At 35.6% G+C, this 12,434-nt stretch overlaps 1 protein-coding gene across 1 annotated transcript in view; it reads right to left on the bottom strand.

Annotated features, from left to right (window-relative positions):
- Positions 1 to 7: 7 nt before the first annotated feature.
- LOC124637279 (polyhomeotic-like protein 3) overlaps positions 8 to 12,434 on the bottom strand; it is a 64,973-nt gene continuing 52,546 nt past the window's right edge. The window contains exon 7 of the mRNA XM_047173622.1: positions 8 to 3,111. Coding sequence (XP_047029578.1) covers positions 2,866 to 3,111 — 246 coding nt within the window. The 3' untranslated portion in view covers positions 8 to 2,865. The remainder of the gene's footprint in view (positions 3,112 to 12,434) is intronic.

Here is a 12,434-nt window from a genome sequence, read left to right as displayed (position 1 = left end):
ATAAGAATAGTTTCATTAAATTGTCGCTTTTATTTCTCTTCACATAAATACTTAAAGGGTTGGATCAAACTCGACTAAACAAGCTAAATAGTTAACTAAGTACAATGTTCGCAAGGAAACTAACAAAGTGACTAAAACCTTGTTATATTACACAATAATTATACATTAAAAATAACAATAATCAAAGTCTTGTAGATAACAAGTCATTCATTGGTTATTAAAAAAAATGTTTTCTTTACGATTTTTATTGTCAGTGATACAGAACTGAAGATCGGGACTTGTTACGCGTCATATTGTTATTTCAATAAAGTACTTAACACAGAATAACTATAGGTACAAATTTACATTCTCTATATACTCAGTAAGTCACTGGTCCATTACAACGTTAGTTACGTAATAAAAGCTGTGATCAAATCTATAAAGATCTAATAAAATAATTACTTATCAACAATAATTCGTCAAGTATTCTATAGAAAACTATTTATTATTATTATTTATCATTGTATTATTATCGTCCAATTTAAAGCGTACAACCGTAATACTTTTCTGAAAGTGTTAAGGGGAGATTCCACCGGTGTTCTACAAATGTATCTTCTGGTCTACTCTCTCTAGCAAACAGTAACAAATTGCGTGCGAACAGTTCTAAAATGTCCGCGAAATTGTAACCTTAGAGCGCGAACACAAGCTAGAAATGGACTCGCGTTTATATATATGTATCTCAAATGGTGGAATCTCGCCATTATAATAATTATTTGTAATAAATTGTATATTCTAATTTTAAAGGAAGACCGTTCTAGGCACAGTTTTTAAATCTACGTACCGAAATAGCACCTCACGTTGATGATATGTTGGTCATAATACGAATTAAAGGTCACTGGGGATAGTTTTTTGATTTTTAAAAGACATTTTGACTCGAAAATAAATTGATGGAACTTTTGGCCGAGTCGAAACATCAATCAATTTTAAGCAGAGCTTGAACCTAATTCTACCACTGGTATGTACTGTAGACATGAAAAGTATTTACGAACGACTTAAAGGGTAAGTGATGTTTGAGTATTCGCCCTTTATTTATCGACACTGGTATTTAAGACAACACAGGACAAGATAGGTACTGTAACGTAGTTAGAAACTTTTTCATTTGTAAGGTTTTATTCATCACAAATTGATACTGACCGGGCAATCATTTTAAATATATTCGATTTGTTCCATAGAATAAGTTTTTATATTGAAGTGGGTCACTTCACCTCTCGAGCCCAAACAATAAACGTCGTGATATCGAATCAGTTTTTCATTTTGAGCAAGATAACTATTTAAGAAAGTCCATGACAATTAATTTTAAGCACTGCATGTTTTACAAATGAAAAAATTAAGTTGGAAAACCTCAACGATTGGCCAGATCAGTTTAAAAGTGGGACCCTTAGTTAAAATTGTTCTAGTTTCAAGTCAAATGTCTCAATATTGATAGTGCTTAAGTCACAAGTTACTCTTTTAACATATGTAATGTGTTCGTATACCACCAGTAACCTGCTTTACCTACTAAATAAGTATATTGTTTATTAACCATTCTATTTTGGCAATTAAGGAGATTACCACAGGAAACCACGTTTTGTTTACAATATCTGTAGGATATATATATCTATATCTATTTTAAACGACGTTATTTTGTCCACGTAACTGTTCAGAAATGGATACTAAGACTTGAAGTAACAATACAGCGATAATTTTTAAACAATTTTAGAAAAAAAAGTAAAAAAAAAAATGAGAAAAAGTTCAGACAGAAGAAAGAGGTTTTGATACGTATAAGGCACTATAGATACCTTAAAATAAAAAGTACAAATAGACAGAATTTTATAAGATACATGATTTGAAACAAAAATGTATTCTAAATATACGCAAGTGCTCGTTGATGTCTTTTCTTCGAAGCATTTCTCTAACCAGTTACGTTGCTACAAACAGTGATCGTTACAACATTTATTTACATAATCCTACATATAACAGACGAAATACAAAGAAAATTATTATGCTCACTGTGAAGTTAAGTTCTTTACAACTAGCTAAACATTTTAAACTACAACATATATATTGTAGATCGGTATTACTGAGCTTTCTTCAGTGTGGTGTAAATAAATGCTATCATATATCCACGTATATATAACTATACATCTATACAACTAATGTATTTATATACACACCGTATAAACTTTGTGACCCTGTAGACGCGTAGCCTCGATTATTTAAGCAATATTTTTTACATAACGGCCATTATATACAATATATTTAAGTTAAACAGGGTCTTAGCACCGAAATAATTTCGTTGTTTTTATATAAAATATTTTTGTATGCGAGCTCTGCTTGGGGTTGTTAAAAATTTCAAAACTGACCCCTTATACTTGGATTAATTAATAAACATACAAAAATATTTCTTACGCAAGTATTACATTTAAAACATTTGACGGCAACTCGTTTATTATATACAAAACAAAAATCTTACGAAACTAGATTAAATCTAAAGCGTCTTATAATAACTAAATGCAATATCTATGAACAGGAAGACTGTACGAATGCAGGCAGATGACTATCATTAAACTAGTATTATTATGATTGTTAAAAAATGTATCAAATGAAATTGAGAGCCAAGTAAGTACTTAAGACCCTCTGAATGATTCCAGATGTCAATCTTAGAGTTATGTATCTTAAAAAACAGCTTTTTGTTTTCACAGAAAATGCGAAAATACAATTGAAAAATTCCAATTGAAACTGGATGGTTCAATATACATTATCAAAGTCATCAACATAATCAACGCAAACAAAAAGCAGTTGTAAAGGAACGATACGCATTAAAAGTACTATTTTACTTCTGAAGTCCTAACTGGGGCTCGTCGTGTTACTCCGGGGCTCCGGTTTGAGGGCTGCACCATTCATGCGAGGCGAGGCACCTTGCGAGGCCAGGGTGCCCTGCGAGGCCTGGCAGGCCGCGCAAGGCTCCAGCCGCCTCGAAAGCACGGCCCGAAGCTTCAGAGCGGGCCCTAGCTTCATCTGCAGCATCCCTGTTAAGTGGTCCTCCGTTAACAGTGGAAGACCGGAGCCGTCGATTCGCTGCTCACGGAAATTCTGGAAAAGAAAACTTCAATTGTAGTTTCGCAAGTATCAAGATTTATCCCGGCTGCGGGATTGTTCGAAAGAGTTACCGCGGCCCTGGTACACAAAAGGCCTACGACGGAACACGACGGTTTTTAGTCAGTAAGAGTCTGACACTCCCTTACCACAGCGGAAGGGATCATTTTTGACATCGTTAAAAAAGAAAGTATCAAGATTTTTGTCGAAAAAATTAAAAAAAATATTGAATTGGTTGACAGATAATACGCCTATTACCAAGTTTAATTACACATCAACATGCTAACGAGTATATTTTATTGGGTAATCTTATATTTATTACAAAATACCTAACACAATCGTGCTTAAAATATATTTAGAACCGAAATTATTAAGTTCCCGATCCTAAAAATAATGTCAAGATTACAAGACATCAACGCGTTGTCGAGCGCTGCACCTGTCTCCTGACAATCTTTGCGTACGACTTTAAATGGTTTTGATATTTTGTTACTAAAATCAGTACATATATTAACCAAGAAATACTGAACTTATAATTAGTAATATTAACATTAATTATATCTAAAAACTGTGTCAATTCATAGAATGCTTGTACTAGATAGTTGAGTGTGCTACTCCATTACTCTAATTATAGTGCCACAATGACGTATTCATAACACATCATAAGCATCAGTGTTAATGCGCTCTACAACCGGATAAATGCAATTTATATCGGATGCCAAGTAATAAATAGATCAGAGACTATTATACTCTATAAAGTGTTGTGTTTCCTAAGAATAGTTTCGCGATAATGGTATTGTTGTAAATGGAAAGCATCAAGACGGCTCGGTTGGGTCGCGGGCGGCGCGTCCAGCGACCTGTCATCTCCGCGGGAACGTTGACAAAAACCGCGCCGCCTACGTGACGTCCTGTGCCGTGCCCCCCTTCCCCCGCCTCTCGCCGCCGCCGCCTCACCCCCGCGCTCACCCGCGCACCGCTCGACCACTTTTTACTGCGCGACATTTGCCCGGAGTTCGATCCGTGTCATCCGACTTATTTCTTTTTAAATTGCGCCGACGTTCGATTATTTTATTTTTTAATTTTATAAGGCTTCGACCGGCCGTCGAGCGGTAAAAAGCGATAGCGAATAAAAAACTCTATGAATAATTAAAGTGAGATAGCTACTGGCTAGATGATGGGAACGGAATTATTTAGCGGCGACAGGTCGGCGGCGGCTGAGGGACAGGTCAATTTGCGGCGCGTTTTGTTCCTTTTGAGATCGCCATTAGCGTTATCCCGGGCTTGGGAGCAAATTTACTTTTATGCAAATGTGAAGCCATTCCGCCGGCGAGCGAGATTAGAAAACTTCACGTTCTAATGTATTGAAATTAAATAAAGTGGAACGAAAGACGTTCTGGGACTGGAGCGAGTGGTTTGGGGGCATGTTTATGTTTAATGGGGTTTATGGAGCCACGGAATCGGACCGGGACCCTAATGGGTGCCCCGGGGTCAAGAGTGACCCTCGCCGGTCAAATGAAGCGGAATGATATTCGAGAAAATTGTTTAATTGTGGCTCAAATTACTGGTTCGGGGAAGCGAGCCAGACCTGTTTCGACTTTGACCTTTTTATCTGGACGGTTCAATGTCAAAGGGAGAGGCTGCGGAGGCTTTGTGTTCGACATGCATTACCATAGGAGATTCCACTCTCAGATTATAGGGCAGGATTGATGTATGTAGCCAGGCTGTTGTGGTGAAGAAAAATAAATAAGTTTGCATAGTTTAATTTACAACCTAGAATATATTTGTGTATAGGTAAGAAAATGATGCATAATTTGTAGTGCTTTTTTCTGTTACATACCTATTTGTGTATTGATATTATATTTGTTACAAAGTTCATTTTAGTGGGTGTAAAAGAGAATAAAGATGATGTATCAACTTTTGTTTTGACAACGTTGTTTTTCCTTTATGTGATACTTATACAACCCAAATTTATTTAAATACATTGATAAGAGAACAACAACAATACCAATTCCAATACATTTTAATATCATCGTTAATATCAAAATTATTCACCTCAAGTATGTTCGAAAATACAAAACACAAAATATAGACAAAGTATTCATAAGCCTTTTGCATAAAAAATCATAAGTTAATATAGCATTTTGAGTTGGACAGCTGCGGTATAAATTGGTTATTATCACGTAAGCTGCCCCGCGCACTGGGAGCCCGTGGGTAACGTCGAGCCTACGTTATTACGCGCCCTGTGCACTTAACAGGTTGCTTAGGGCTGCTGGGTACAGGTGCAAGAAACGTTCTGGGAGATTTAGGTGCCGTAAACGCGGATGATAAGGGATCTGGGAATGATGGGTGTTGGTTTGAGTTTTTCAGAAGTTGCAGTATTTTCAAATAGTTGTAGGTACGTGTGTTGGTATTGTAAAAAATATTTATAAGATCGAGCACGAAGGTGAAGTTGATTGAAGTGAATAAATGAAAGATTAAAAATAGGCACACCAAAACAACAACGTACATCAACTTTGTTTAAAGTGCACTTTTATAGCAGCATTCCCCTCCATCTCCATATAATTACAACCAGTTACGGACAAAAACAAACGCGTATACTTAGCAGCCCTATTTCGCAGATACTGCGTATCGCCCGCGGCCATGAACCGCAGCCGCAGCAGCCGCGTCCCGAACAGGTTGCAGGGGAGCAAAAAAGGTTAAAGTATGTTCCCCTGAGGTCGAGCGGGGGGAGGGGGGGGGGGGGTGAGGGACGAGAGGGACGCGGGGCTAATGACAGGGGCGGCGCGGCGCCCGCGGCCGCTACCGCGCGCAAATTGATGCCTGCGCCCTCTGCCAAACCTTTGCTCCCGGCTAGTGATGCGCCGCCACGATAAACTGTGACAAGCACGTTCTCGCCAGAATTATACCGACGTTTATCGACGAACCGATCCGAGCGAGTTATTGAAGTGCTTGTGCCCAGTTCATTTAACTAGCGAATATTTTATGGTAAATAGCAATCAGTGGTTTGAATTTTAAATTGCTGATGACTAGTTGGCAGCGTAATTTATAGCATAATAGTCATAAAACTGATAAACAGAAAACAACCACAACTTCATCTAGTTAAAACCATTATTTGCTTTAATCCTAGACATAATAATTACAACCATTTATCTATATTGCACATCAAAAAATTGAACTGCAAATCACAAAGACGTACCAATAATGACGACCAATAATTCACACACGATAATTAAGTCCGAAACAGGTTGCATCAATTAAACAGCGCTACAAAGAACAATACGTAACACGCAATGGTACAATGTAATAACACATTATCGACATCGAGTATCGACTGATAGCATCACTATTCGGAGGCCGGCTATAAGGATTGCTATTAAGTTTAAAGCATGGAACGCACAGGGCTTCGGTTAGGGCTGGCGCGAACTGAGTAAATATACCACGTTGTAAAGTGTGGTAGGATAATGGGAGGGAGTACTGAAGAAGTCGAGCAGAAAAAAGATCATACATATATATTGGAATTTAGGCAATGTATTTTATCTAATAAATATCAAAGGCATTGTTTATGATACAGAACCTAGCATTGAGCAAAAAAAAATCCACTAAATTGAGAACCTCCTCCATTTTGGGAAATAGGCTAAAAAAATTACTAGATACTTTGGTTTACATTGGAATTGTAAGAAAATGGAAAGATAAGATTTTTTTCAAGATTTCCAAAATACGTTCATTACGGTTTCATAAGTTCTTAAAAATGTAAAAGTTGATGAATTACACTTTACCCTATATCTCTCCACTGTTCTGCTAACCCTGTGTATCTTATATTTAGTAGTGAGTGAGTGACGGTGCGCGGTTGAGCTCTACCGACTCTACCGACTCTACCGACTCTACCGTCTCTACCGTAATTATAATCTGAGACCATCGCCATTTCTCAAGCGATGCCTTTTATTTTTAGAGTTCCTCACTTAAACACGAGATTATAGAGTGACTCAATATTTTGTAGGGCAAGTCTTTTGGGACTGCGATAAACTATAGGAATGTATAACAATAATGTAATATAAAAATATAATATATTAGGTATGTAAAATAATGTAGTACACACGATTGCAATAAATTGTGGAAAAGATGATAGAGCTAGAAATAATTTTACATATGAATTTATGGGGAGATATTAGATAGAGAAGTATGGAAGAAGAAGACATGCTGTGCTGAGCTAAAATAACATTAGGAAATGGGTAGTAGGATGATTTGGTTGCAATAGATCCAGGACATATTTATATAATGTTAAATAAACTGTGGACGGTGATCGTCATGGTGATAATGCCATTATGGTTTGTTATAGTAATAATTAAGTAAACTTGGTAGCAAAGTAGCTTTTAGTAATTGAATTAAAACGCCTTTATTTTTCATTTCTGAAGCCTACAATGATGAATGAGTTTTAATTTTAAAGTATGTACTTAGTGTAATCTTAAAGTGAACGTCTTTAGAGTAATTTAACCATTCATAGCTATATTTTCATTATAGATCTTGGGAAATAAACGAAGTCCCTGTCAACTAAACACTACACAACAACTAAACCTAACTTCAATTGTTTTAATTATAATTGTCTAGACTAAACTTAATCTAAAGTATTTAGCTCAATGTTAGACCGCTAAAGTTATCTAGATCTAAGTTGCGAAGTAAAATACTTAGATTGTTACTTGAGTACTAAGATTAAATAGTTTATTTTGTAAACGTATATTTTTTAAAGATTAACTTTATTGCGGTTAGACTAATTGTTTTCAGTTCTAATTCAGAAGTAAGCAAGGTTGAAGTCCAATATACAAAACAAGATAACTATTTATCTATTTTTGTATGGTTTTTCAGTGCTTAGAATAAACAAAATAACAATACTCTTAGATAATAAAGAACAATGTCAGACGTCCATAGTAACTTAGGCTCAATAAAAATATTTTATGTACTGTGAAAATTCTTACAGTTTTTTGTGTAGTTTAATGTCAGAAGCTTTTCTATGTTTTCCACTTTTGCATTGAACTTCTCAAAACTCGATAAACAAAATAATTACTTATTAAAATGATTTTTTTTTGAAAAGTTCTAGATAACAATTAAATATTTTATAAGAAGTTAGTATTTTATATTTAAATTGTTGTAGTAAAGAACTTTGTGTCCGTGAGAATTTAGTTTTAAAAGTTGATTGGGTGGGCCGAAACCTGACATTGTTCTTTGTTTACAGGTGGGTACAGTACCTACTATGTATTTATATTAATTCCTATCTTTAGATAGTAGTAGCGTTAAACCGAAAGATGACATTTTCTATTTAGACTAAGACTAATTAGGTAGGTATTTAAACAATAAAGTGTCAAGGTCCTCATAAGTCTTAGTATTAATTAAAATACAAAATAAAAATACAAAATACAAAATTAAAGACCGAATTTTCTCCAATACAGCAATACAGTTAATGAAATAACTACTACATAAAACTGGAACTTAAATCGAAGCAATCTCGTAATTCAATAGCCATTTCCCAAAGTAAGAGGTAACAGGTCAGGGCGTTGGGCGATCGTTTTTTATTATTTTTTAACCAATAGTTGTTTTGTTCACGCAGAACTTTCTAACTTTTACTCAGTAATGGAGTCCATTAGAAGTTCGCCACTTATGTTATTATTTTTTTACATCTTTACGTGTAAAAAAGTCGTTTAATTGCGTGAAGGTATGCCACCGTGAACTATCACTTCGATGATAATTGCTTTTGGTTCGTCGCTATTTTTATTATTAACGTAGTGGCGTTTTTTGCGTGAGTTGCTATGTTGGAGCGTAAGGTATGTGTGTTACTTTACACTTGCTGTTTTTTTTTATTTTCGTATAATTTCGATTAAAATTCCGTGGTCCATGGTATACAAGCTGTTGATTTGCATCCGTGCCATATTCAAGTAGGTAATTATGCTAATGATTCTCGACCCAAACCAATAAAAAAATTGGTACGTAATTTTTTTTCTTTAATTTTTTTTCGGATTCCCGTAAATGTCATCTAGCCTTATTTAAACTCTGCGCGTATGTTACTGGCGTTAAAACCGTGCTGCACCCTCACACAAACGCAAACACAAAGCATACGCAACGATCACTCATAAATTTCATTCATAAAATTGGATTACTTCGGAAATACCCCGACATTACAATGACAAAAAAGCAGTGCATATTAGTTATTTCCCATCTACTGTAATTCCAATCGATTATTTACGTATTGTATATCCTCCTCCTGAACTATGGCACAAATGCAAATCAACATATTGTATAAAGATATGAAATTAATTTTATGTTTAACGTCGACTTGCTATTATCTACCAGCAGCTTGACGTTATGAATGAAAGTATGTTGGTTGTAAAATTAAAAGATCTGACGGTAACAAAAGTTACTGTATTGTTCGCTTCGTAAAGTATAGTTTGTAGTTGGCGTCAACTCTAAAACTATCGTTCTTAGCAGGGCAGTAAGCCCATAAAATACCTAACAAGTTTTATAAATAGCTTCCAGTCAAAATCGTTGTTACACCAACTACATTACCTCACTCATTCTGTTACTAGAAAGCTTATCATTGTTGGCATCGGCGCGCGCGCAAAAAGCTCCTACATAATAATTGGAAAATAGCCTAACGCTGATCTGTGGGTGTGGCGACCGGCCGGGCCGGCGGCGCGAGATAGACTGACGTCGGGCCCTAAGAGGGACAGAGATAGGGAAGCGCGCGCGCGCAGGTGGGCGGGGCTAACACACCCGAGCGTTGCCGACCGTTCCCGATCACAGCCGAATAGAGAACGCCCTGTCGCTAATGTTAGCGTACTACTGTCTGTATAACTTGAGCTCTTGCTACTTACTACTGTTGAGTGTCGGGAGGTCTTGTTACATTGGTTCATTGAACAATGCGAACTATGTTTGAGCAATGTAGTGCCATTATATAGGTATTATCGGGCTAATACAAGTCTGGATAATAGATTGTTTGGAACAAGCATGTGTTGTGATATCCCTTATTAAATAAATTACCTGTGTGTAATAGCATTTCCATTGTTAATTTGTTAAGTTATCTGCAAGATAGATAGATTGGGTATTTGTTTTAGAAATTGCTTGTGCTTTGCCATAAAATACTTTTGTGAAAACGAAAGTTTATTTCAGTTTGGTCTTAAGTAACCTTTTCTTTAACATCCTTTTTATTGTCCTGTTGCAGGGAAGAGGCTGAAGTCTTCTCATACTGAGAAGGAATGTTCTTCAATTACCACGTTTGCTGAAGATGGATTGAGGACGATTTTAGACTTTGAAGTTTAGGTTTCCTCAAGTCAATGTTTTCCTTAACCTTTGTAACAATCAGTTCTTTATTTAAGAAGTTCTAATTAAAACAATGTTTGCTTATAATTTGAACTATTAATAATATCTACTGTTCCTGCCTAACCATTTCATGTTCCCGTTTAATCTTCACAACGGCTGTAATATCTGTTTATTGGAAGTAGCGACGACGGTAAAACATACCTAATTGATTTACCCGTTGCCGCTTAAATGAAACAAGCCGGAGGTTAAGTTAGGTTATTTAATAGTTAAACTTAATTATTCTGAAGTCTTAGTATGAACAGAGTTTGCTATTTGTAAATATTTGATAGTTAGCAGTTTGGTGTTAGGTTGTTTAAAAGTAAAGTGAATTTTAACTAGATTTTCTACTTTTGGAGAAGATATTGTGTAAAATGATTATTTCTGGAAGAAAAGATTCTACTGTTTTATAGTTAAATAGATTAACGCTTACTTATCAAGAGTTTGCAAAGGAGGTACCTCGTAGTTAACTTATTTGTATTATTTTGTTATGTTATGTACATATGTATATTTCGTCTTTTTTTGTCAGAATATTAGTTTTTACTTTTTATAGGAATATACTTACCTCATTTGATATTTAATAAAATAAATTGACTTTTTAATCAATACTTTTCCAACACCAATCGGTTTTCCAACACATTTAGTGTGTCACCAAACCAAAACCTCTCTCATATCGATGAAAAAAACAATATTTTCCCGCTTCGCCACTACCGCCGTTAAGCAAACATGCGCGTGCGCAGCCCGTTACTCAAGCGCACGGAGTTGATGCAACTTATTGCATTGTTGCACTTGCTTTATTGTGTATTACTAAGTGATTCAAGCTTTACTGACCGTTGAAGTTAGATAACGGAGAAACGGAGATGAGTGTAGCTGGGAAATTGATTATTTTCATTTTTAAGTTGAGGCAAAGTACAGCTAGGTGAAAGAAAAGTGGGTTTAGGGTCATTTAATGTAATGATAAACATGAGACAAGAAAAAAAAGATATGAGGTGTATTGAACCATTAGTGATCTGATGGCCCCCCAATTAAACCAATTAGCTACCTTACAATAGCCATTATACATCAAAAGCAAAAAAATACATCAAACCAAGTAAATAACGGTATAATTATCCACATTACAAACCACATTTTATTCCTCTATTTAAATCAAAAGCAGCACTTTCGAAACGTGAATCGATACTCACGATTAAATCGTATTATTAACAATCGAGTAAATAGTTCTCGGTATCGGTAGAACGGTGTTCCGGTGAAACAATCTACTTGTATCATCGGTTGCTAGATTCTATCGACTCGTGCCACTTGTGTAAGATAGTGATGTCAATGATTTATTGCGGGCTATTTACTCGATGTTTGCTGGACGTGTTTGTCGATGAATATCGATATTGTTTAATTTTGATGTTAACAAAATACATATAACATGTTGCGAAAAATTTGAAGGACTTTTCATAATAAAAGAGACAAACTTAACTTTACACCCTTACTTATAAAATCCCTAATCACCTTCTAAGCAACATTTTAACTAATCACTACTTAAAGTCTTAAGTTGTGATTAAATGTTAGTTAAGACATGCTTAAGCAACGTTTATAAGTAAGAATTTTCTTAAACAGCCCTTAAGTATTACTTATATTTGTTTATTTTATGAGTAAGGGGCATATTTGAATTAATAATAGATTTTGTGCAGTGGGAAACCGTATATGTATTTTTGTAATGGTACCAAATAATTAACTGAATCTCTGTGTAAAAGTTATTGATGCGTGTGTCAAAATGTAGTTAAAAGAATCACAATGAATAGTTGTGAAATCACGACCAACATTTACTGATAGTAACAAACTTTTTGTTCCCCAACTTCGATCATACTAGCAAAAATAACAAAACAAAACATTTATCGATAGCCACGAGCACATCTCTAGGTTGGCACGAGTAGCGGTCGCGTGCCGGCGCGCCCTCTCGCGGCCGATTGAAGAAAGTGCGCCGACACTCG

This window comes from Helicoverpa zea, chromosome 16 (assembly GCF_022581195.2).
Source record: "Helicoverpa zea isolate HzStark_Cry1AcR chromosome 16, ilHelZeax1.1, whole genome shotgun sequence".
Taxonomy (NCBI): domain Eukaryota; kingdom Metazoa; phylum Arthropoda; class Insecta; order Lepidoptera; family Noctuidae; genus Helicoverpa; species Helicoverpa zea.
This window is presented reverse-complemented; position numbering and strand designations above follow the sequence as displayed.